Source organism: Labeo rohita, chromosome 1 (genome assembly GCF_022985175.1).
Source record: "Labeo rohita strain BAU-BD-2019 chromosome 1, IGBB_LRoh.1.0, whole genome shotgun sequence".
Lineage (NCBI taxonomy): Eukaryota > Metazoa > Chordata > Actinopteri > Cypriniformes > Cyprinidae > Labeo > Labeo rohita.
The window spans coordinates 33273669-33301629 of NC_066869.1; the positions used below are offsets into that span (position 1 = coordinate 33273669).

Sequence of the window (27961 nt, forward strand, 5' to 3'; positions counted from 1 at the left end):
AGCTACTATTTGTGCAGCAATTTTACGCTTTCACCTTTCACTATGTATCGGATGAAAAAAGGAAATAATAAAATTAAGAAGACAAAATCGCGCCCAAAAAGACTTTTTTAACAGCATCAAGTAAGATACTTGTCTAGATTTCTCTGCTCACTTATGTGGGATTATACGCAACCACTTCTGTAAACTCATGTGAAATTTATTTAAATGTTTTTATAATAAATTATTAATACAGATTTCATTAGACACATGCAACGCATGTAGTGAACTCAACCACGTCACATCTGGAAAACACACCCACCTCTGTAATAAACATTGAGATGTTAGTAGTGTCTGAATTGGTAGACATCACAGACATTGGTTGAAAGAAATAAGAACAGAAGTCTGAATAAGGCTCTCCATCTTTATTCAACAGCAGTATCGTTCTTATAATTGGTGGACAGACATGAGTTGTTCAGAACAGGCCTGTTTCACCCTCAGTATCACATCACCGAGGGCGCTTCTGAAATTGAGGGTGTGCTATCCTTAATGCAAATCTGTTTTGACATTTTTATGCCATCCATTGCTATCATTGAAAATATGTCACACATCTTAGTTTGTCACAATCTCACAAAGTTCTGTATGTCATCACTAAGCAATAACTGAGTGGATTGCTGTCATTTTAACTTAAGCATCTCTGGTTGACAATTGGGTTCAGGAAAACAACAGGTATGTCTTTGATTGGCTACATTGTTCAATGCTGCAAAAACATTAGTTTTGTCCGTACACTACTATTATAGCTTAAACTGAGGGTGCTCTTGCTTTCGTTTGGGGGTGTTCATCACCATCTAGCACCCCTGTGGAAATCCAGTTTCTGGATTTCATACAGTGATTAATCACTCATCTTCATGTTGTTCCAAACCTATGAGACTTTCGTTCATCTTCGGAACACAAATTAAGATATTTCTGATGAAGTCCAAGAGCTTTCTGACCCTTCATAGACAGCAACTGACATGTTCAAGACCCAGAGAGGTAGCAAGGACATCGTTAAAATAGTCCATGTGACATCAGTGGTTCAACCTTACTGTCTTTCTGGGCCTTGAACATGGTAGTTGCTTTGCTGTCTATGTGTCAAAAAGCTCTTGGATTTCATCAAAAATATTGTAATTTGTGTTCTGAAGATGAATGACGGTCTTACTGGTTTGAAATGACACAAGGGTGAGTAATTAGAGGAGAAGTCCACTTCCAAAACAACAATCTACAAATAATGTACCCCCCCCCCCCCTTTCATCCAAGATGTTCATGTCATTCTATCTTTGTAAAGAAATTATGGTTTTTGAGGAAAACATTTTAGGATTTTTCTACATATAATGGACATTGGTGCAAAATGCAGCTTCAAAGGCCTCTAAACAGTCCCAGCCGAGGAAGAAGGGTCTTATCTAGCGAAACGATCTGTCATTTCTTTTTTTTTTGAAAAATAAAAAATTGTGTACTTTAAGCACAAAAGCTTGTGTAGCCCAGTCTCTGGGATGCGTGTCCACGACACTATGAATCACGTCTAAGTTCATCGTCTGTTCTCCGGCTCAAAAAGGTAGAGTATGGCAAAAAACTCCATCTTATTTTCTCCTGCAACTTCAGAATCGTCCGACATCATTGTACCTGTTTGTTTGTAAACAGCGTTTGACGTACTTGCACTTCCTTAGTCTTTTCGCATTCGCTTTTTAAACACTTGTAGTTCCGCCCACGTCGTGCGTGACTTTTCGACATGATTCAATAGTACGTAGCTTCGTGGATGCGCATCACAGAGCTAGTGCTACACAAGCTTTTGTGCTTAAAGTATACAATTTATTTTCCGAAAAAAATGACATTGTTTCGCTAGATAAGACCGCTAGATAAGACCCTTCTTCCTCGGCTGGGATTGTTTAGAGCCCTTTGAAGCTGCATTTAAACTACATTTTGGAAGTTCAAAATCGAGGCACCAATGAAGTCCATTATATGGAGAAAAATCCTGAAATGCTTTCTCAAAAACCATAATTTCTTCACGACTGAAGATAGAAAGACATGAACATCTTGGATGACAAGGGGGTGAGTACATTATTTGTAAATTGTTGTTCTGGAAGTGGAGTTCTCCTTTAATGACGGAATCTATTTTTGGTTGAACTAAACCTTTAAGGCGCATGTCAGTGAGAATTTTGACATCACAATATGCAGTAAGTTGCTTATGCAACAACTTGCAGTAAGTTTTTATCGTAGAATAACCAGTTATTAGTGTAAATGTCAGGAACATTCTCCATTTCATGACCCCTTTAAAGTCATCTGTATGCTTGTGTACTCCTAAATGTTGACAATTCACTAATGTAGTCTTAGTCTTCTGGGAAACAGACCAAAAATAATGATTTATCCTGTTCTTTGATCACAAATGGAATGCTGTTTGATTGGATGAAAATCTGTCTAGTGTAGGATGAGTCATAAATAATTTGGTCTGTTTTCTCAGAAGAGAAGTGCTATAAATTTTAAATATCTACTAAGGGTGAATTTTAATCAACTATTTGAAGTACACTAGCATTTAGATGGCTTGATTCGCTGTCATGGGCTAGAAGCCACAATACTCCAATTTCAATTTGATGGACTCTTTAATGACTTTGATACTTGTAGTCTGGTGCTCTTTTTTTGCAACCGCATGACTCCCACTGGTTTATGTTCTCTCCATCTATGCCTCATTTATTTCCTCCGATATCAGCAAATGCCAAGTGAAATAGTTCTATGAAAATCCTTGTAGCTATTGAGTTGATCCAACGCCAACATGTTCTGTGAAACAGATTTCTGTCTGCTTGGCTGTCTGCCTATTCTGTTGGAGAGGTACTCCGGATTATCAATAGTGCTAAGGCTTGTGTTTCAATCCTGACAGTGCCACCATAGAGTGGCCCTTTGCAGTACTTCAACTGCACATCTGTGCCTTTTGTTCAGGGATGTCAGAGCTTGGTGCTACGGTCTGCCAGAGCCATACAGACACATCCACAATAGCACATGGTTGCTGGCTGGGTGCATATTGCCTAAGCACTTAAATGCAAAGAAGGCCTGGCTGTAGACTCAGACTCTTTGGCTAAGTGACTGGCACAAGCTTTTAGTCAGTACCGCTGTACCATTTTTTTTTTTCTTTTTTTTTTTTTTTTTTTTTGCCTGTGCAAAAATGTTAAAAGTAATGCTCGAGTGAGCTAACAAGCTATACGTAGGTGAGACCAGAACATCTAATGCTGCACTTAGCTGAACATACATTTACAAGCTAAAAATCCTTTTCATTTGGGAGATCATTCAGTTGTAGGTATTCAAGGCTGTCTTGGATTTATAGATTTTAAGCACGTATGCTTAATTTTTATTTATTCACTTGCTGAGTATGTTCAACCTGCCTGTTTTTAAAGTGGCAGCCAGTTGTAAATATTTGTGCTCAGAAGTTGTATGGGTCAGGTTGAATTGTGCATTGCATTAGAGTGCATGTCTTAGCTGAACGGTGAATTGATTTGGTGATTAAACCCAACGCTGAGAGACAGGAGCACTTCAGGGACTGCTTCAAATCTCTCAGGTTTTTATCTGCAGCTCATTGCTGATTACCAGTGGAGTTTTGGAAGGAGGCATGGGAGGCTATGCTTTCTCCAAAATATTGGCTGTGAAAAATAAATTACAGCATAAAAATGAAACAAACATGATATGATATCAAACAGCATCTTTTTTTTTACTCATTCTAAACTTTTGTGTTCTTATAGATGTCCTGAATGTCATTCCAAACCTGTAAGACCTTCATTCTTCGGAGCACAAATTAAGACATTTTTGATGAAATACAAGAGTTTCTGACCCTCCATAGACAGCAAGGGAGCTACCACGGTCAAGGAACAGAAACATAGTGGGGAAATTGTCGTCACTGATTACCCTACAGGATCACATATGAATGAAATTGCAAATGTATTTAGTTTACGGCTAAGTCATTTTCAAACCTTTTTAGCAACACTTGAGGTCACATTCACGTTTTAATGAACCAAACGCCTGCCACAGAGCAGGTTTTAATGATGATAAATCTGCTCATATAAATAAACCTGTTTCCAAACAACGTTTTTGACAACCTCATTGCTTAAGTAAAAGCTACAGCTGCAACTATTACACCAATTAAAGTAGATTTATTGACAAAAGTAGTAGTAGTAGTAGTAGTAGTTGTTTTTAACCTTTTTGATTATTTATGCCAGTGTAGTTATTTAAACATAATTAGCTTTCAAAAAAATCTTATTACAACCCCCACTGCCTCTTCGCCCCCTTTTTTGGAGTGTTTGTATTAAGTTTCTGATGAATCCCAAGAAGCTTGTTGCTTTATCTTCATGATTTACAAATTAAATTTGCAGGAGCTGGCAGCTCATTTTTGATACCAGTCTGAGCTGAAGAGCCGAACATGATCTGCACACATTGCCTGTGGGACACAAACAAATTTATTTTTGCACTGAATTCCTTTGTTGCTGCAAATGGCGTCCTACCTGCTTAATAATGCTTTCTTTGTGTGTCTCAGAGGTTTTTCCTGCTGAATGTAAAATCGCTGCTCTCTGGAAACCTAAAATTACTTGGACGAGCAAAGGAGAAAAGCTTTAGAAAACATTATGAATGCACCAATATTGACATTTAGTGGAGTCCCAAATTCAAACAATTAGTCTTTTTATGTTAGGGTTGAAATCAGTTTCTAGTATATTAATCTGATACCAGTAAATGTCAATAACTGATATGGTCATGCTATGTCTTGCATTGATGAAAGACTACTAATTAATTCTGATTTCACTCAGCCATTGTCACTAAAACTCTACACGCAGCCACTGCTGCAGCTAGCCATTTTGCTAGCCAGAAGCTTTTTCCAGTGACCTTGTCCTTATTTTGTGAATGAGGACTACTTTCCCCTCAGGACCGTGGGTCATTCTACCACAGTAGAGCTGTGTTTACACCTGTCCGTGTCTCTGTCCTTTAGCGGATTTTTACTCCTCCGTTTTATAATGCCTGGAGGCGAGGTGGAAGGCATGGACAAAAGTGTATTTGTGTGTGAAAAGGTCTTGGGTATTAATCTTGTGCAATTTTTGGATGGTAAAATCTTTAGCTGTTCAAGTCAAAAGTAAGTGAAATGTTGAGACAACAAACTAGTTTTTAATGGCAATAAGGTGACATCTGAAATATCAGCTTAAGTACTAGTGATGACAGCTGGTATTTAATTAACTTAAAGAACTGAAGAAGATTTGACCATTTCTTTTGGTTTATAATCTTTTTTTCTCTTTTGGTTTTGCTAGTGTGCTTCCTCTTTCCTTCCATTCTTCTTATTTCCTGCCATCCTCTTTTTTTCACTTCCTTCTTTCGTTCTAGTTGCTTTCCTACTTTTTTTCTTCCTTAGCTTTTTCTTCCTACTCAGTTTTTCTTTTCCTACACTCTCAGAAATAAAGGTACAAAAGCTGTCACTGGGGTGTTATCTTCTCAAAAGGTACACTTTTATTAGTTTCTAATATGTACACTTTACTAAAATATACCTTTTAATGTACCAAAATGGACTAAGGTACAAACATGTAGCTTTTGAAAAGGTACCGCCAGAGTGACAGCTTTTGTACCTTTTAAAAATACCTTTTAAAATAATGTACCATCTTCTCTACACCTAAACCTACCTAATCGTGTGAACAAAAGTGAATTTGACATAAAACGCAATTGCAAGGATGCCACTTTAGCTTGTTTTTCGATCTCATCTGTTAGCTCTTTCTTTGTGAGTCATGTTTTTCACGGGATTCGTACTCAAGGATTCCACATCGCAAGTCAAATTCTGTGCCGGCTGAACTACAGAACAAACTTATGTCTGGAAACTTATGTCTTATGAGACATATGGAGCTGTAATCATAACTGTGTACGAAAATGATTACCAGTTCTCACTGTTTTAATGACTCTAGTGTTCATTTCTGTTGGAAACTGCAGTGATATGTACTTACTGGTATGTTTTTTGCGTTGCGAAAATGTTCCCACAGTTACGTTTTCATCATGAGATCAGATTGTCTGTTTCCTATTTCCTTCCTTCCAATTTTCTTCCTACTCACTTACTACATTTCCTTCCTATCTTCGTCATTTTTCTGTCCTGCTTTCTTACTGCATTCCTATATATTTATTTTCTATTTCCATTTCCTTCCTTCCGATGTCCTTCCTACTAACTTTTCGTTTTCCTGCTTTATTTTTGTCCTTCCTTACTACATTCCTACTTTTTCCTAATTCCTTTTCATTTCCTACCTACTTCATACTTATGTTTCCTTTTTTTCTTCCTATCATACTTACTTGTCCTACTTTCTTACCGGATTCTAATTTCTTTCATACTTCCCTATTTCCTTCCTTTCAGTTTCCTTCCTACTTTCCTCCTCCTTTTTTCCTTCCTACCTACTTCATTTTTGTGTCCTACTTCTATTACATTGCTACTTATTTCTTTCCTGCTTCCTTTTCCCTTTTTCTTGCCCATTTGTGACCCTGTACCACAAAACCAGTCATAAAGATAAATTTTTAACATTTTATACATCGTCTAAAAGCGGATTTTTTTTTTTTTTTTTTTTTTTGTGGTTAGGATTGGACAATATTTGGCCAAGATACAACTATTTGAAAATCTGAGGGTGCAAAATAATTGGAAAAATATTGAAAAGAATCACCTTTAAAGTTGTCCATGAAGTTATTTGCAATGCATACTACTAATTAAAAATTAAGTTTTTATATATTTACGGTAGGACATTTACAAAATATCTTCATGAAACATGATCTTTACTTAATATCTTAATGATTTTTGGCATAAAATTAAAATCAATAATTTTGACCCATACAGTGTATTTTTGGCTATTGCTACAAATATACCCGTGCTACTTATGACTGGTTTTGTGGTCCAGGGTCACATTTTATTCTTCCGTTCCTGCTTAACTTTTTTCCTACTTGATCAAACCATATGGGTTTTTCACTGGCAGTGCAGTATCTAGAAAGCAGGATGGCTGATGAGCAGAAATGCATGCTGTTGTGACCGTTATGTTCTATATAGTGTGAATGTGTGTATTATGAAGGCAATCTGGCCGTAGTACATCAATCATGTTGTCATTGTCATGTAGTTTTCAACATCATTTGAGTCACCTCACTGCCATTCAGAATTCCTCTCCAGTGGCTTCATGGGATAGTAAAGTGTCCATTGGTTGCACACTTCAGAATCTTTATGGGAGCAATAAGTCATCTGGATACTTTTATTTTTATTTTTTTTATGAATATGTAAAATTATATCAAAGTATAGCACTGTTTTTCACCTGCTATATGGTTGGAGGTATGCATATTTGAACACATGGAAAATCTTGCTCAGCCAAGTACACATGGTCATTACATGAATATTGGATGATTGATCCGCCTCATATTTCAGTCTGTAACTATTCCTCACTCTCTACTTCCTCCTTTTCGTCTCTTCTTTTCTTAATAAACATGCTACAGTAATTTGGAACAAAAATCCCTTTAATGCCAGGATGTATGGTTTCTGCATAAGCTAATTATAAAGACTTATTGAGGTTTCCCAGTGTGACGCTCATAGCGATTCGTCGCCTGTCGATGAATAGTCTAGATGTCTTAATAGCTTATTTACGGGAGAGTCTTTTCAGCCAGTTCTGCCTGGCCACTCAAGGTCAAAGAAACTCTCTTTTCCTACAAACCATTTTTCTTTAACAAACCAATCCCCTATTCATGCTGAAACTAAACTACAACCCATTACAAGCTCTAAAAGACGTTTCTAACAAGGTTTTTCAGCAGGAGATCTGTTTTCCAACACTGGTTGCACGTTTACCCAAGTTTCTGTTCATCTTTGTACTTGCGTGTCTACTAAATGGGCCATTTTGCCAGTTATCCTGCTGCTAATGGAACAAGAGCAATTGGAGCAGTTCTGTATGAATGAGTAATTTGCAAATCAAGGTGATGGGTTTTTCTCTTTATTTGGTTTGGTTCTTATCATAAAGACCCTTCCAGATAGCTTCGAGGTTAATAAAAATAACCCTCTCTTTTCTCCCTTTTCCTGTTCGTGTAATGTTTCCTGTAACTGAGGTGTCCAAGAGGAGATGACAGTCTGGCAGCTTTGTAGGAAATGACATCGTAAAACCAATAATACCACTACTCTCTCCTCCTCCCCTTCACCCCCTTTGCTAACGTTTTCTCTGAGAGGATGTGCCAAAACCCATTTTGGCTTCACCTTCCTCTCAGCCCCTTTAGATGTAGATAAATGACCTGCCGCTGAAGTGTACACAGTGGTAATAACTAAAGAAATGATGCACCTCACTCTCTTATCAGACTGCTCGGCTACGCCAGGCTGGCCGCATTTCCCGGGAGCCAAGCCAAATGCTTCTCTTTTTAAGGCAGTGCTTCCAGTTTTCCATATCAGAGCGCATGTCTGGAAAGCAATGCTATTATAAACCTTCTGGAGTTTTTCCTGTGTCATCGCATAAACTCTGGATTCATTAGTCATGTTGGTTTTTGGTTCACTTTGAAGGCATTTCGCTGGCTTTCGATGCAAGAATTAGATGAATTTGTTATAGAATTGTTTGCTTCAAATCTGTGTTTCGCTAGTTTTCATTGGAGTACAGTTACCACTGAATTCAAACCAGGCACTTTGGGTTATTTTGCGGTGGTGTAATACCCAGCCTGAGTGATTCATATGTTTTCCCAAGTGATTTGGGAGTCAATGACAAATGAGTGTGTCAACAATAAAGAAAAGAGAAATTCTTAGTACAAAACAAGTATGCCAAGGTCTTAGAAATGTACTGTTTTTTTTTGTTTGTTTTTTTGTTTTTTTTGTTCAAGTATGGTTTTGATTAAACTTTTATATTTTTAAGAAAATGTCAAGTTTACATGCAAGTGCAAGTGCTTTTTTTTTTTTTTCTTCAATGAATTAGAAATTTATAAACATTAAGCTTTTGTTGAGTTGCACCACATGGTGTTTTACAATCTAAATTACCATTCTGATGTCAAAGTCAGATTATCTGATTATTATTTTTTTTCGAGACATACTCTATTGACCATGACTCTTGAGGGTCTTCAGGGGTCCTGCTGTATTTCCTTTTTTCCCTCTTTCTTCCTGCTATACACTGGATTTTGTTTGGCTGCAGGGTTTTGTTCATCAGCTAGAAGAAAATATGCTTTCCTTTATTATATTTCTATTTCTCATTTTTGACTCCCCACAAAAATGATCTTAATTTATTTGAATCCAGATGAGGTATGTTTAAGTCATTCTGTTTATATGTATTTTATTCAATGTTTATGCTAAAATTATCAATATATCATACATCAGGGAGAAAAATGAGGATCCTGTCATTAATCCTCAAAGATCTTTCTGATAATTTCTTACTGAGACTCCAACAGTCCTTAAAGGTTTAGTTAACCCTAAAATGCAAATTCTGTCTATACCTTTCCAAACCCGTAAGACCTTCGTTCAATCTCGTAACACAAATTAAGATATTTTTTTAAGAGAGCTTTCTGACCCTGCGTAGTTGGCAAAGCAACTACAAGGCCCAGAAAGGTAGTAAGGACATTGTTAAAATAGTCCACGTGACATTAGTGAAGTGACTAGAATACTTTTTGTGCGCAAAGAAAACAAGAACTTATTCAACAACTTCTCTTCCACGTCAGTCTCACAGGTGTGCGTATATGCAGGGTCAGAAAGCATTTGGATTTCATCTTGAAACCATGAACGAAGGTCTTACAGGTTTGTAGTGACACAAGGGTGAGTAATTAATGACAATTTTCTTTTTGTTTTTTGTTTTTTTCTTTTCTTTTCATTTTCTTTTCCTGTCTGCAGCTTCTGACCTTCATTACCTCACTTGCTGATGGTGACAGAGCATAGACTTACTCATCTGTTCTCAAAAAATGCAGAAACCTACGGCGAGATGAGACGCAAGCAGCATCTGTGAAGCGTACTAAACCAAATTACTGTTGTTAAGGCAGTTTTCATACACTTTAACAGTCTCGCCCTTGATGCAAATGAGGTTTAATGTAATCGTGTGTGTGTGCGTTGCCGGTTAGATTGCAGAACTGTCACTTGATCACACACTAGTTCAGTTGTGCAGTCTAACAGCACTAATTGTGTTCCGAGTCTAATGCAGTTGCACGGATAGACCAGCATGCAGGACATGAATACTAACAGGCAGTCCAGCACCTTTCAGACACAGAACAGCCCACTTCACGGCACAAGCCGTTATGTGTCTGATTCTTTGCTAAGTAATTGTTTTTTAGCATGCTAATACACTAAGCAAATTTCAGTTTAATCTCTAGAGATGCAGATCGCAGGTTTTCTTATAGAGCTCACCTTGTTTGGCCTCTGTATAGGAAGGGAAATTGAAATGTCTGTTTGAAGTTCACCGCCACATGATTATTTTCCAATTGGATCTTGGCTGATTGTGCTCTCATCTTCCTTGTTATAAAGGAAGTGATTTGGTAATCAAAAAGCTCATCTAATCAGATGCTTTAAACAGTTTTAAACTGCCCTGAGATCTCTGCCTTCATATATTTGCTGATTATAGATCTTAGGAGTAAATGCATAGATCCAATGGATAAACAGATTCTAGGCGTTTGCATTAAAGAACAGGTACAAAGTTTAGCAGGGTGTCATGATTTTATTAGCCCCTGGTGGTACATACTGTAACTACACCATCTAGACTCATAAAGCATGTTGCTCTCAATTATTGGTAACACTTTACAATAAGATTTGTTTGTTAACATTAGTTAATTACATTACTTAAAATCACAAGTTGTTTGTTAACATTAGTTAATGCACTGTGAACTGACATGAACAATAACTTAACTAACATTAACAAAGATTAAGAAATATTGTAATGTATTGTTTGTTTGTTCATGTTAGTTAATACATTAACTAAAGTTGACACCTTATTGTAAAGTTTTACCTAATTATCTGTATATTATGTATTAAATGTTTCTTGCTGATATTTCATTTTTAATAGTGCCTGTCTTTGCGATTGATCAGTGCAATCGGTATTGTCAGATTCCCATACGAATGATTCTTTTAAGCTCTTTATAGTTAGTCGGTTTCTGATTGGCAGTCATGGTTTTTATCGTGGAAAACAATCATTCTGAAAGTTATTTTTAATGAATTGTTATCATTATGGTTGAGGTGTAGACTTCCCCTATTGTCGTAGAATTAAAATGATTACTACAACTTTGTAGTTGTAGTTATCATCCTTGATCTAAATTGGTTTTTATTATTTTATATTTTTTCTCAAGTTATAATTGAGAGATAAAATGTAAATGTATATCTGTAATATAAAATATATAATGTTTAACAAAAGGGTTATGTCAGCTAAGGCTGTCAAACGATTAATCATGATTAGTCGGATCCAAAATAAAAGTTTGTATGTGTGTGTACTTTGTATATGTATATATAAATACACACACATACGTCTATCTATCTATCTATCTATCTATCTATCTATCTATCTATCTATCTATCTATCTATCTATCTATCTATCTATCTATCTATCTATCTATCTATCCATCTATCTATCTATCTATCTATCTATCTATCTATCTATCATCTATCTATCTATCTATCTATCTATCTATCTATCTATCTATCTATCTATCTATCTATCTATCTATCTATCTATCTATCTATCTATCTATCTATCTATCTATCTATCTATCTATCTATCTATCTATCTATCTATCTATCTCCTCAGTGTGAATAGATAAATCTTAAAATCATATAGTCACTACTGGAAAGGGTTCAAATATGCAAAAGTTCCTGGAAAACTGAAGAATCTGCAGGACCTGGAGGATTTTTCTAAAGACTAGTGCTCAGTTTAACTTCAGAACAAACAAGGAACTCATTAATAACTATCATAAAATTGAAAAAACAGTCGTAGATCCACTTAACCACACACAGTATTAAAAACCAAGGGTTCCCAAACTTTTGCAGGGGGTTATTTTAATAATTTAATAATAAACGGCCACTGGATCAAACTTGTTACAAATATTTACTCCTGCTTGGTGTTGTGCCTTGTCAAAAAGTAGCTGTATTTGTATAGCAGTATTTCTTGTGTACTTTTCTTGTTGATTTTTATGCACGCACAAGAGCATTTGTGCAATCAGTCTTTCATCACTTACCATCTCTGCCCATCTGTGTGAGAGCTCCATTATCTTAATCAGGCCTTTATCAAACTCACGTGCTCTCACACTCGTGATTGGATTACACAGCACATCCCTGCTTTCACTCACACGGTTATCTACAGTTTTTACTGCCTTCTGTCTATGTGAAGTAAGCACAAGGTTTAATTTAAAGGTTTAATAAGGATTTTTTCCCTGTTTGCACAGTCTTTTATTTGTTGAACTTTACTCACTGAAGTTTCACTATTGTCTTAATTAAATGGTGCACAAAAGCATATTTTTTTTTATATTTTTATATTTTATATTTTGCATCATCCAAAATGTGACACTCTCCCTGTTTTCAAAAAAAAGTGACAGTGCAGTACAGGGTTAATGTGCCAGAACCTCACTGTCACTGGTGGGGCATCCTTACGGTAATACGATATTGTTTACATCCTGCTGCAGATGTGTGGTATGTGTCTGGAAGCTAAACCTTTATTCACCTGCATTTATTTGGCAGTGATGCCCCCTGCTGGCTATCTGTGGTTGTCAGTGAATGTATTTGATCTGTTGAAACAGTCATTGGAGTTTTGATAGTCAAAATTGTACTTGAATAGTGAATCAGTGTTACACAAGACGACTTGCGCCCAATAGTTTGAAATGTACTGTATGTAAAGTATTGAATTGTGTTCGGAGCAGGGTCTGAAATTAGCTTTTCCATTAAGGGATAATTTTTGCACCCTGGTTTTGATTTTACATTTGTGAGGGCAATTTCTGTATCACCTTATTGTTATGTAAACCATATCTTTTCTTATCTTAAATTTGCCTAATTACTTTTACCAATTTGAAAAACTGTTGTCAATAACAAAAGACTGTTTAAAATTGTATCTAAATTATAAATGTAAAAACAGGAGCACATAGGCCTACAATATTATGACAAAAATCATTGTAGATTTTTGATCTTTATACTGTAATAATGGTTATTAATGTTAATATAGAAAACAATTAAAACATTTTTTTGTTTTGCACACATCACATTCTGGCTTCATAATCAAACATGTCAGTCCATGACATTAGCCAAGTCTAGCACAAGTTATGCAAAAACTCCACCAAAGCTATAAAATTAATGTTTACATTGTATCTGCATTGTGTTTATGATGAGGGAATTCGTGAGTGTGCGCACACATCAACAGCTCTGGCATATTCAGCGCTGACTAATCTAAACTCCTCTGATTGGCCAGTGCATTCCTAAGTTCAACAGACACATGTTTGATTGGTTATAAGGCTCAACGCTGCACAAAACAGCACGTAAAAGCAATCTGATGCAGTCTGTGAATCTGTAATTCTGCAAATTGACACTTTTAATTCATTTTAATCACGACAGCCATTAATACATTGTTTATTTTTGCAGGGGCATTTTTTTGCACCTTTATCTTGAATTTATGGGGCATTTTTTGATCATTTTGGTGGCGTTTTTGCCACAAGCCGTCATTAATTTCCAACCCTGGTTTGTAATCTGTAAGATGTTGAAAAGTGTTTTTGAATGATGCTAACCAAGGCAGCATTTATTTAATATAAAATACAGTACAAACAGTGTTATTGTAAAATATCACAATTTAAAATTGTGTTTTAATACATTTTAAAATGTAATTTGTTTTTGTAATGGCAAAGCTGAATTTTTAGCAGCCATTACTACAGTCTTCAGTGTCTCATGATTCTAATATTCTGATCTGATGCTTCACAGAACATTTCTTATCAATGATGAAAACTGTCAAATGGTTTTAAACAGCATTTGTTTGAATCAGAAATCTGGAAATCTTTGTCACTTTTCAGTTTAATGTATTCTTGTTGAAAATTGTTTCTTTGGGAGGAAAAAATCCTTTTGAATGGCAGTGTATTTTTACAGTACATGTGCAATTGCACAAATGTGTGTTTTATTATTTTCATGTGCAGTAGAATTGAAATGCAAAACAGTTAAAACAAACTTGAATAGAGAACACAGAGCAGAGATGAAATGTTTGTTTGCATGTGTTAAAGTGATACTGTTGCCGTGGTTTCCAGGCCAAGCCTAGTGTAGATGATCAGCTGCCAAGCAGGAGAGGTGCCCATTGTTTGAGGGATGCTCATATTGCATCTTTCCCAGCATAGATGCGAATGTCCATTGTTTTATTTCACAGGCATGAATAAAAGAATGAGTTGCCCACTTTCAGCACACTTTGAATGCAAACAGGAGAACGATTTTCCTTGATTTATTTTTTATTTATTTATTTTTGTACAGCCAGCCTATATACATGTATTTATTGCCTTTTTTGTTACTATCCACCTATACTCCTCTCAACCATTTTCTGTCTCCATCTCTTTCAGAATGCCAAGCCTTTGTCCTCCTCAGACAGCCTAGCGAAGGTGCAGGAGGTAGCAAGCTGGCTTTTGGAAATGAACCAGGATCTGCTGTCGGGGGGGCAGCGGCAGCAGGGCGGCCCAGCAGCAGAGGCAAAGGCCTGGGGCAGCGGGGGCAGGTAACAGCACCTCCGGCCGCACACCTCAGCCCCAGGCGGAGCACATGAACCGGGTGCTGGAGGAGCAGGAGCAGGAGGCACAGCAACAGAGAAGAGAACCGGGCGAGGAGGAAGAGGGTGGACGAGAGCGGCCAAGGGAGGCAGAGGAGGAGCCATGGCCTTCCGGAGGTGAGCCGGAAGAGGAAGGACGGAGGAGCGAGGTGAACGGAGCCGAGAAGGGCGCCCAGTGGATGTGGGAGCAGGAACAGCGCCGGCGGCGTAGACGGCATCGCGAAGAAGAGGACGAGAACGAGGAGGAGGAGAACAATAACAGCGGAAGGGAAGGACAGGTCGGGGCAGGACTTCGTTCAGAGGAAGACGACGACCGGCCGGAGGATGAGGAGGATGGTGAGGAGGAAATGGACCAGGATAGTGATGAATTTGAGCACTCAGAAGAGAGTGGGAGGGAAGAGGAGGAGGAGGCGGAAGATGAGGAAGAAGGAGAGGAAGGCCTCCACTCTCCCTCCCTCAGGACCGGTGTGTCGGACCTTAATGATAACACGGACCAGTCCTCTGGACGACAGCACCAAAGCTCACCCTCTGTCTGCAAGAATAAGGTAAGCGACCACATTTAACTCTTATCTGGTTTTCCAAATGGATTTCTCTGGGTAGAAGTTTAATGGGCTTAATCATAGTGTTTGTCTACCTCTACTGGCCATTTTTGGCTTTACATCAGATTAACGATCATCTTGTTGTGAGACTTGATTTTATGGAGTGAGTAAGGAAAGCTAGAACTGTGTCATTCATAGCCTAGACATTACATACCTAACTGAACACAGCAATATGCTTTCAAAAAAAGTTGGTTTGATAATGTCAAGTATTGGCTTGCATTGAGTTCAAGAGCATCTGTATTAGCTTTTTTGTTTTTCATTTTAAAACTAAATTGCTCCTTTGGTTTTGACTTTGTGATCACTTAGATGATGGAAGTTCTTTAAGTTAAAGCAGGGATTCCCTTTGTTTTTTGTCGGCTGAACCCCTTTAACAAATTATTCTTACAGTACCCATTTTGATTTTCAGTTAATATTTCAATAATACAAGAACACATTTGCCTGTTCACAGCTCTCCGATGTCAGATAACGGTTACATGACATGCAGGGGAAAAAAAGAAAAATTAAATAAAAATTTAATTAAAAAAATATATATTTTATTTTAAAAAATATATTTACAATCCAGGCATAAATGTTTATACTCAATAAAAATGCCTCATTGCTGCAACTTAAATGTCCTGACAATTTTAAAAATGTTTTTGATTATAAAAAAATTAAGACAGAAATGCACTACCAGTCAAAAGTTTTTTTTTAATGTTTTTTATTTTTTTTTAAAGAATTCACTTCTGCTCACAGTTTATTTGATCCAAAATACAGCATCCAAAGATCCAAAGACCAGCATTTGTCTGAAATAAAAAAGCTTTTGTAATATTTGGAGTCAGTATAATTTTTGATTTGGATCAACAAATCGGAATATTAGACTGACTTCTAAATGATTTTTTTTTTTAATAAATGTTCATATAGAAAACAGTTATTTTAAATAGTAAAAATATTTCACAATTGTACTGTTTTTGCTGTACTTTGGATCAAATAAATGCAAACTTCTATAAAAAACATTAAAAATCTTTTGACTGGTAGTATATATATTTTTTTTTAAATCAGAATATTAACCTTAATACATTTATATTACATTATGTATTACTATACTAATTTTCTTAATTTCCAAGTATTAAACCCTCAAGCTTATATTTAGGTGAACATTTGCAGGGAGACCTTTACGTTTGTGTTTAGTGGAAAAGAGATTTATAATTTGTTACAAATCTGACATTACAAAAAGTGTTGAAACTTATTTCCCAAGAAATGTTGAAAATTTTATGCATGTGAAAAAGTGATACTGCCGCGTAAGTCTTTCCCTTTGATAAGTGCATTTGCAATTTTCTTTATTAATTGTGCAGACTTTTTAATTTATTTTAATTTTCCCTTATGATTTTAATAAACTTGTAATCAACTCGCAAATATATTCCCTTTGAGGAAACCTGAGTTAAAGAAATAGTTAGCTAAAAACAAAAATTGTCATTTACTTACCCTCGTGTCATTCTAAATATCATCTGCTGAACACAAGTTGTATATTTTCTTTGGGATTTTTGTGGAAGGACTTTGCAGATCTGGTCTGGGCCTGTCCATGTCTGAGGGTTCAAACAGCAGGCTTGTATTATGCTGCAAGATGCCTGTTATTACTTGTCATTGACCTCAAATGAAAAGCATTTGTGCTTTATTTAACTGGGCTGGTTATTCGTATATGCTTTAATATTGTGAGTATGATCATATTATCAGAATTATTTTTATCTGTATAGATATGTATTTGATATGGATGGGTCAGATGGAGGTGACCTCTAATACCAGGTCAGTCAAAAGGAGTGTCACTGACATGCTGACTGACTCTTCAGCCAACCAAAATAATTCACATGTGTTTCTATGGCTTTGAATTGTATGATCTAGGTTTATTGGCCACAGTGGTGGTTCATTAAATGTAAACATCAAAGGCCATAGATGTTCACACCAGTGATGTGTGTGTTTTTTGGCAAGCCATGTGGGTACACACAAGCAGTTTATTTTACACACTGTGTATTGGTTAGCTTGAATCAAAAGAGAGATTGGGTCTGTTTTTGAGCAAAGAGGAAATACAAATGAGCGGAGATGGAGAAGAGCGAGGGGAGGGAATGCAAGAGCGCACAGACCCTCCTCATCCTCATGATGTCGACACGCTTGTCAGCGCACTGACAGAAGACGACCTGCGAATCTTTCTGTCTGTGACTGAGCGGAGTCTCTCTGAGCTGCCATGGGGAATCGCAGTATGAAGAAGGTCGCACTGTTACTGGTGAGTGAGTCTCCAGAGAACATCTTATCACATCTGTGTGGAGAGCGTCTTATCCGCCTTTTGAAGCCGCTGTGTGTTTTGGATGAGGACAGTGTTTATCTGATTGAGGCAGTCACAGCAGGGCTGAAGTTCACAGAACAGTGATGCGTGGAGTGTGCCTTTTCAAAAGGACATGAAGGTTTTGTCATGTTTTGTTTTAAACAACATTTTGGCTCCAAACCTAGCGAGCTGCCTGTCTAGTAGGGACGGGGTCAAGACGGTTGATTTGGTTAACCTGGATAAGTTTTAGATTGTAGTTTTTATTTTATTTTAAAGTGATTTAGTGATTTAATACTTTTGACAGTGTGTTGTGTTTTAGTTGGTAGCAGAAGTGGTTTTCAAACAGGTCTCTGGGCACACACGAGGGGCCACAAGAGGGTGCTAGGGGTCTACATAAAATGTTTGGAGAGAAAATGTGGTGGTGGTAATAATAAAAATGATTTCTTGGAATTCAGTTTAATATGAAATATTGAGATTAAGCAAAGATTTGATAATACATTCAGTTATGTTTGTAGTTTATATTTTTGTTTGTTTCTAAGAAAAGATTTACCTGGAAAATAATTTAATATATAAAAAATATTTTAGTGCACTGGAAAGAATCCAACTTGCAGAGTTCTTTAACAAATGGATACTTGGATGTACTTGGATCCAAATGTTCTTTCAGCTTTCTAGATGGAGTCATCTGAACAAACAGTTAAGTTATCCAAGCCTGCATTGCAGCTTGAAAAAAAAAATAAATAAAATAAATAACCATTATTAAAAAAGGTAATCACCTCACATTTTACTGGCTTAATTTATGCTACTGCTCTCACTGTTAGTAAGCTGTCAAATTGTTCAGAGTTTATATTTTTACTTAACATTTGATCACCATGTTTGAGATTTGTAGGCTACAGTATAGTGTATGTGTAGCTCATTGCAACTGTTGGATATTTGAATATTTATAATTTATAATATTTGAATTTAAAATGTATAGCAAGGTTATATGTTCGCCTCTAGCTTTAATTGGCCAATATTGCCCAAATAATTTAGTTGACTTTGGAAATGAGGTTTATAGCTCCTTGCATTGTTAAATTGCTGTGCAATCTTTGGTTGCCTTGACAAGAATTTTCCAGTTCAGTTAGGGCTGTCACTAACAGTTATTTTGGTAATCGAGTAATCTGTCGATTATTCTGATAATTAATCGAGTGATCTGATAATTCATTTTTTGTAGTAATAAAATAGTGAACAATAGCCTTTAAAATGACTTAAAATACATATATAATAGCAATGAGGCAATAATAATTAGTTCAAATAAAGTATCAAAATAAAGTAATAATTGTTTTTTTGAACAAAACTTAAAATAAACAATAGAGCTAATGTACATTATGTATTACATCAAATGACAAATTATTTTTTACAATACTCAAATACTCTAATAGAATCGATTTGTTTTTTTTTTTTTTTTTTTTTTCTGAAATTCAGTTTTATTTTTATCAAGTTCTGTGTTTTCCATTAATTTTCTAAGTTCCATTTGAATGGTTTCATAAAACTTTTATCAAAAGCATCTTTTGATTTCATTAAGAAACAAATTTATTTTCTTTTTTTTTTGGTTCAGAAATACAACAAATAAATATGTAAAATATAATGTTTTTTTTTTTTTTGGTAAGTAAATTCTGGTAAAACACCGCAAGCACCGCTCGCTCTTCAGTATGTGCATAGTAAACTACACCGCGTATCTGCACCATTCATTCACACAAAGACACCCACAATATCGAGGATTCATATTTCATATTTAATATTTTAGGAATTGGGTCCCTTGCAAGGCATTTTACTTGGGGTTCCATGGAATGGAACTTTGGCTGTTTCGTAGTGACTTTTGCTTTGTTTTTGAGCACCTTACACAATAAGTCCCCTCCCCAAGCCAAGGCTTTTTTTTAAGTGCGATTTGTTGACTAATCGACCTCACTAACTAGTCAATTTTAAAAATGTCATTTGAAGTCATTTTGGAAAAAAACCAAAAGTTCTTTTGGTCTAGTGCGACTTATAGACTCAACGGTACAGAGCGCATCTGTGGCTAGTGTCCTACTCCTCTTGGCTAATCAAGATTTCATTAACACCATGAATAGGGAATGCTGAACCTTTGTAAATGAGGTCGTTCTAAAATATTTTCCTTGAGGAAATGTTGTTCCACCGTGTTTTATCTCTAGCTTGGAACTGCGCATTCAGAGCTTTTCATAGTATGCTAATGTTGAGCCCTTGAAAAGGCTGTGATAGAAATAACTGTGGGTTTTAATGCCAAATTTGTATTCAAAAGCAACGTCTTGTTGCCGATAGTGTTTGCGTTAAGCTCAGTAATGATTGAATTCCCTCATGCAGTGTAAGACAACAGAATAAAGAACTAAAACACTAAATAGAGTGCAGCACTTTCTCATTTGACGTCAGTCCCTGAAGTCACAGTCTTGACCTAAAGGTTGATTTCGCAGGACTGAAGAAATGAACGTGGAGGCAGCTCCATATAAACAAACGTAATGGTAGAAGGTGAAACCTGACTACTTTTAAGCTTAAAGTCTCCCTTTCCTGTTTTTGTTCCTGATTAGCATCATTTTCAAAGATTTCTAGTAGATTGCCTGATTAAAAATGGATTTTGCCACTTTTTTTAGACCCCAATTAAATAATGCCAGTATACACATTTGATTTCAACATTACAACAACAACAACAACAAAAAACGAACAACCAGCAAAACTGGAATGAACTGATTTTGGTGAAAGTAAAGTCTACACTAACGTCAGATGCTAAAAAACTAGTAAGAAAAAGAATATTGCATGTTTTCTTTAACTTTTGATTGCTTCAACTGTGCATAACTAACTCATAGTGTACTAAGGAGCTAGGATTTGTTTTGGTAAAGGAATTTACTGACCAGAATGTGTTTTGAAGATGCTTTGTGTTGTCTTTAAACATCCGGTATATTAGTTTTAAAGTATTTTTTTTTTTTATTTTTTTTTTTTTTAAGTAATTACATTTTCAAAAATGCTTTTGTCTAGTATATTTCCATTCTGCGAGCTCCTGTCTACTCTAAGTTTCAGACTTTCTGTGATTTACAGAAATTGTTAATTATTATGCAGAAATCTGATGAGTGCTGTTTATTCCCTCGCATTCGTTGTTCATAATTTATGTAATATCTAAGGTGTAATTAACTTCTGTTGCCAAATTACTGTGTGACTGATTAAGCTGCAGACACATTAAGGTTTCCCATCAGAAAGGAAATGTCATTTCTCTAGAAATCCAAAGACGGAGATGAAAGGAGACCCGTATTATGTGTTATGTGAACCGGGAGCCTCTTTAGATCTGTGTTGAACCCAAGCCACGGGTTTTATGGATTCAAACAGACTATTGAATCAGGCAATGGATAAACACTCTGAAAAATGAACAAGCTGGAAGAAAATGCCCAGAAGGCGGTTCCTTAAATTAAATCTGTAATTAAACATGAACTAATTAGAAATATATATTTTCCCCCACCTCCCTACAAAACCCATTTTTCCCCTTTAATTTTTAAGAAGTTGGTATAATTAGGACATACACTGAAAATTCTTTGAATCCTCAGAGTTAATTGATGATTATAAAATGTGACACTGTTTGAGTGTTACATATAATTAAGTGTGGCTAAAAACAAGTTGCTTTTCTGTACATTTTCTCTTTTAAGCTGTTGCCGTCTGAGATTAATTTAGGGAGTTTTAATGACACCCAATTAATTGGCTCTGAATCCTACTGTCCTCTGAAGTTCTTGCAGTGTCATTTTAGGTCACAGTCCTGCAGTGTAACTTCTGCATCAGTCATCTGATGACAAACCAATTTGAGTACAGCAGCTGTTTGACATTCAAGAGAGACATTTAGCTAAAGATGTTGATGTTAGCTTGTCAATACAATACGAAGTCATATAGACTGGCATGAAATTAATACACACTTGGCTAAAGGCGGTGCGGCTCTTTGAAGACTCTGTCCGCATCAGACAAGCGCATTAAGAGAGCCAAGTGTATTTAAACAGCCTGTGTGGGTTCACAGATGGTCTTCAAAGAAGGGAAGATGAAATGGACATGTTATGTTTGGTAACTGAGTTGATGTGAAGCCTCTGCTGTCATCAAGTGGAGTGAGAGGTGGGCCTAATCGCTTTCTGATTTCAAAACGTGATTGCGGCATCAAAAGATCCACTTTTTTGATCTGGTCTCAGACTTGTGTTTACTGAGGCATGAAACACTCGCTGGCCTCTGACCTGTATGTTCAGAACCACTCAGGAGATGTGTACATGTTGTTTACAGTGTTATTCACACTGGAGAAGTCGTGTTAGATTTCCTGTGTTTGCAGGCGTCGCTGGATCTGCAGTTTTTGGCCTTGAATTCTGGTTTGGGAAAATGACTGCAATTAGTATACAGTCAGCTTTGAGCTCAGAAAATGCCCTGAAAACAAGCAATTAGCTGTTAAAGAAAACATAACATCAAAAGTGACCCTGTTTAGTCGTCGTCTTGGATTTAACCAATAATACCATAGCCTACTTTTCCTGGATCCAGTTGAATCCCAGTGGATGACATTTAGCCCCACCCTTCATTATTTTCTTCTGTTATTGTTGAATGTGCAAATAAGTTTCCTAATGTTCATTCATATTTAAAACTCTTCTGTTTTTGTTAGTAAGTTTTTGTTAGTCATGTGAATTTGGACTTAGGACAGTAAATTTTTTTTTACCTTTTTTAATGTTATTAATTGGCCTCGAAATGCAATTAATGCTAATGTATATTTTAAAACAATAAATTGCAAGTACAAAGTAATTCACTTAGTAGAGTACAAGTACACTACCAGTCAAAAGTTTTTGGACAGTAAGATTTTAATGTTGTTAATTTTTTCTGGTAAAGAAGTCTCTTCTGCTCACCAAGCCTGCATTTATTTGATCCAAAATACAGCAAAAGCAGTGATATTGTGAAATATTTTTACTATTTAAAATAACTGCTTTCTATTTGAAAATATTTTAAAATGTAATTTATTCCTGTGATCAAAGCTAAGTTTTCAGCATCATTACTCCAGTCTTCAGTGTCACATGATCATTCTAATATGCTGATTTGCTGTTCAAGAAACATTTTTATTATTATTATCAATATTTAAAATGGCTGAGTACCTTTTTTTCAGAATTCTTTGAATGTAAAGGTCCAAAGATCAGCATTTATCTGAAATAAAAATCTTCTGTAATATACACTAGAAAGAAATGATAACAAGTTATACTTTTATTTAGCAAGGGTGCTTTAAATTGATCAAAATTGATGGTAAAGACATTTATAATGTTACAAAAGATTTCTATTTCAGATAAATGCTGTTCTTCTGAACTTTCTATTCATCAAAGAAACCAAAGAAAATTCTACTAATCTGTTTTCAACATAATAATAATAATAATAATAGTTTTTTGAGCAGCAAATCAGAATGTTAGAAAAATTCTGAAGGATCATGTGACTGGAGTAATGATGCTAAAAATTCAGCTTTAAAAACGGGAATAAATCACATTTTAAAATGTATTAAAATAGAAAACATTATTTTAAATAGTAAAAATATTTTACTGTTTTTTGCTGTACTTTGGATTAAATAAATACAGGCTTGATGAGTAGAAGACACTTATTTAAAAAAAACATTAAAATTCTTACTGTCCAAAAAATTTTTACTAGTGGTGTACATATTTATACACATAATAAAATGCCTATACAAACTGTTTTATCACATTTAAATTACAAATGGTAAACTTTTATTTTTATTTATTTTATTATTTTTTGATAATTTATAAAATACGACGTGGTACTCTCGTAAATGCTAACATGGAAGACAGACATGGAAGAGGAGAAATTGTTGAATAAAGTTGTTTTTTTGTTTTTGTTTTTTCTTGCACACAAAGTATTCTCATAGCTTCATAAAATTATGGTTGAACCTCTGATGTCATATGGACTATTTTAACAATGTGCTTATTACCTTTCTGGGCCTTGAATATGTCAGTCGTGCTGCTGTGTATGCAGGGTCAGGAAGCTCTCAGATTTCATCAGATGTATTGTAATTTGTGTTCCGAAGATAAATGAAGGTCTTACATGAGGGTGAGTAATTAATGACAGAATTTTCATTTTTTGATGAACTATCCCTTTAAGTGTAAAGTGGCTCATCTTACCCCAACCTCCTCTATATGCCCAGAGTTAAGGGTAGACTTTTGGTTTGCCAAGAAGCACGTACACGCCCACTTTTCCCTCATCCCCAGGTGAGAGCGGGAAAGCACTGGCACTTTCCCACTCTGGGATCATCTGACTGGCACCATCTGTCAGGCTCAGAGCCTGGAGCTGCTACATCACAGGAAGAGCGTTTGAATGTTTCATATGCACGTCTCATTACATATGCCCTTTCTCGGGACACAACACCACACAGTCATATGGCACAGCTCTGTCTGTACCGCTCTCGGGTCTTACTGCAGTATATTTTTGTAGCGTAAACCTAAGAGTGTGAGATCAAGCTCGTGTAAAGCAATGCATGTGTTCAACTCTTTGATCCAAGTCAGTGCAATATGTATATACTGGTCCTTTATTCTTATTTTAACAGTGCGTCAAAACCAAATAATAATGTTTGCTTGTGTATACTTGGTCTAAACTTCTGTACTTGTTCACTAGTATATCAGTTAGAGATGGTCATTTAGTTGTCTTTTTTCTGTTCTGTGAGATTTGGGTGAAAATTAGCTGAGAATTGGGTGTGCCTGTCCATATTTATTGTTTTTGAACTTTTAGCTTGTTTATCAGACATCGTGTTGCATTGTGATTCAGTTGGTTTGGCATTTTACAACATGAACTTTGCAGTTTCAAATGGTGTCAAGAAAAATGGCTCTCAAACGTGCTTAAAAACACATCTCCATGTTTAAAACGCAGACCTGCGTGTTCCATTCTGTTGAGTTATATCCCTTAGTCTGGTTGTTTGAAAGGAAGAACACGTCCTGTGTGAACGCCCCCTAATCCTCTCTGGGGCGTTGAGTGCTGTCCTGGACTGAAAGTCAACTTCAACAGTGATGCAGATTGCTGTCTGATGTTGTAACCAGCCACAAAATTAAAAATGAGGAGCCATTTTATCATGCTTGCACATAATTGCTGAATAATAATGACCGGTTTTGAGGTTATAAGAAAAGTAAAGTCAAAAGTTGCGTGTTCGTGGTCCATCTGTTCCATGACTTCTAAATATTTGAATATTTGTGTCTAATAGAGCATTGACACTACACTTTGTAAAGAATCTTGGTTCTGTGAGCATTTTTCAGATTTATTTTGCCCTCATTTTTAAAAAATCCTTAGTGTAGAGTTCTAAGCCATGAATAAAACCTCTGAGATGAGTCACTGTTACTAACCTTTGCATAAAAAAAACACCAAGATAGTTTACCCAAAAATGGAAATTGTCCTTTACTCACCCTCATGTCTTTCCAAACCTGTATGACTCATTGACCTCTGTGGAATATATAAATAATGATATTTTGGTTGGTTTATACAAATTAAGTCAATGCACCAAAACCATTGAATTACCAACATTCTTCAAAATATTTTCTTTTATTTTTATGTTCTGAAAGTCAGTCATAAAGGTTTGGAACATTAGGCCAAGTAAATGGTGACACAATTTTCATTTTAGGTCTTTTTTTTGTGGCAATGAAGTGAACAGCCTTTTTTTTTTTTTTTTTTGTTTTAATAATATTTGACTAAGTTTTACATAGACTACTGCAGTTTTGTCATTTGCAAAAATGAGTGAGACATCTAACAGCAACCAGCAGTTTTTTCAACCGATTAAAATTTTTTATCCCGGACGAGCCCCCGTTACATGTTACAACCCTTAAGATGGTCTAGGGGTTAAAGGGAGTAACATTGAGATTGTGCCAACATTGCAGAAAGGGGGAGACAAGAGGAAATGCAAAGACATTTTTTTTTTTTTTTTTTAATTATTATTATTTTTTTATTTACATACAAATGAAATTCAATTCAGACATTGTTTTGGACCCCTTTGACTTTCATTGTATGGCCAACAGGTTTGGAACGACATCAGTGATCTTTTTTTTTTGTCTCATTTAACCTAATTTCCAATGTTTTTGTGTATTTATTCTTTCATATGCCACAAATCATAGATTATCATTGCTCTGACGTTTGTTTCATCAGGAATGGTAGCCGAGCGGATATGATGGATTTGAGAGCAGGGCTCATTAATTTAACCTGTTCCTGCACATGCATGTGGAGGCGGATTGTCACACTGTCAGCGAAGCTGACTTTGGCTCGTTGGCATGTCGTGCGGTACAGGCGTCATGTGAAGAGCTGTGAATTATCGCTGAGGGTCTGTGGGTTTAAGACATATCATATAGCGTTGACACTGTGTCATGAAAGCTTTTGTGCCGAGCGCCAAGCATATGCTAAATATGTTTATACACAAGGATTACTTGAGTTTCATGCTTGCTTATAGTTTCACATTTTCAGATTTGCTTCATTGCAGTACGCTCTTAAATAAAGGTTCTTTATTGGCATCAGTGGTTCTGTGAAGAACCTTGAACATCCATAGAACCTTTCAAATACAGAAAAGGTTCTTTATAGTTGAAAAAGGTTCTTTAGATTTTTAAAATATTCTTGGTTCTTTTAGGAACTGTTCATTGAAAGGTTCTTTGGGGAACCAAAAATGGTTCTTCTATGGCATCACTGCCAAAACACCCTTTTGTAACCTTTATTTTTAAGCGTACTGTTTCAAATGTACTTAATTTAAACATTTTATTTAAACATTAGATTTTTGTATAAATTTCTACATTTGTGTTTTTTCATGTCATCTGAAGAAGCAACAGAACATATAGCAGAATTGATATTTACATCTTAAGTAAACAAGTTCTTTAAAGCAAGAGGCTGCGTCTGTGTGTTTGTAATTAGTTGCATGATATATTGCCATCTGCAGATGGGATGTCCTCTCTCACACAAGCACACAGGTGAGATTATTCCACCATGTGATGAATAATTGATGACCATGAAAATGATTTATTTAGGTTCATTTTATGTTTACGAAAATGTTTTAATGCAGTATTTTTCTTTTTTAAGATACTGTATTACAGTAAAAGTTGTTCTCAAACTTTTTCACTTCAGGGAAGGGCAGGGTTTTTTTATATATATATATATATATATAAGAATCTCTGTTTGGATAAAAAGGCCAGCTTTTATTTTCTGTATTTAAAAAGTGTTATTTTTCATGCCAAATGAAATTGTCTTATAAACAATGCTCATATTTAAGGCTATGAAAACAAATTCATAGATTTCAAATCTGGTGACGACTTCAAAACTCCTGAAGTGTTTTCACATTTGTGCCGTATGCATCAGACATTTAGCCAACAGTCCGTGACGCCTGAGGCTGAGACTAAACTGTTACCCATCTTTATAGTTATTTTGGAGCTCTTAATATAAATCATGTCTCATGGTTGGGAGAATTTGGATTATGCACTTTCCTTCTCACAGCTCACTCTGTGTCCTCCGCTATTTTTCAGATACGCTTGCAACAACTACTTTATATTGTTATAAATGGTATTACCTCATCCTATATAGTGAAATTATAACTATATGCTGTGCAAACTTGATATGCTGCCCAGCTCTACTTCAATATCCCCCACTGTCCACAGCAATATTTAAAGCCACCCATCACTCTTTTTTTAATTTTCAGAAGTTAGGTGAGTCTAATTGATTAAAATAAGTTATAATCTTGTTTTTTAAGCTTGTTTTTTCTCATTTTTAAAACATTAATCCCCTTTGAGGCCCCTTGGTAGTTTACTGAGAATTTGTTGTAGGGGTGTATGAGAAAATTGATAATTAAAAATTTGAACTGCCAGTAGAAGAACTTTGGGGAAAGATGAGGAGTAAGATGATTTCAATAAAATACAGAAAATAAAATTACATTTTTTATTTGCTTAGTCAGTTACCAAACCTAGATGAACTGCCGCTAGTCAATTAAAATTAATACAGTTGTTTTTTAAAAACATTTATGGACAATTCTACAGAAAACTGCTGTGCCACAACCAAAAAAACACATTTAAAAAAACATTTACATTTTGGATGTTTACTAAGATCCTTCTATTATCTATTTAAACTCACAATGATATTTAAGATTTCAGTAAGCCTATATAAAATCATCATTTTTTCCATTGTTGTTTTTAAAAGTATATTTTTGATTCTTTTTAAAAAGTGTTTTTTTTTTTTTCGAAATTTTCTTGTGTCCCCCTCTCTCATAGCTACAAGGTGTGAGTAGATAGGCCCCATCATTTTGAAGTAAATGTGTTCAGAAGTCTGTGTGTAACTTTAAGGAATGTCACTACTGAACACCTTTTTTTCTGCAATTAAGCACCTT

The 27961-nt window shown here is 35.6% G+C and overlaps 1 protein-coding gene across 1 annotated transcript in view; it reads left to right on the forward strand.

The window, feature by feature from the left end:
• The window catches only part of fbxw7 (F-box and WD repeat domain containing 7), a 193978-nt gene that overhangs the window by 63566 nt on the left and 102451 nt on the right, over positions 1 to 27961 (forward strand). The window contains exon 3 of the mRNA XM_051107310.1: positions 14489 to 15236. Within this exon, the coding sequence (XP_050963267.1) occupies positions 14685 to 15236 (552 nt within the window). The 5' untranslated portion in view covers positions 14489 to 14684. The remainder of the gene's footprint in view (positions 1 to 14488; positions 15237 to 27961) is intronic.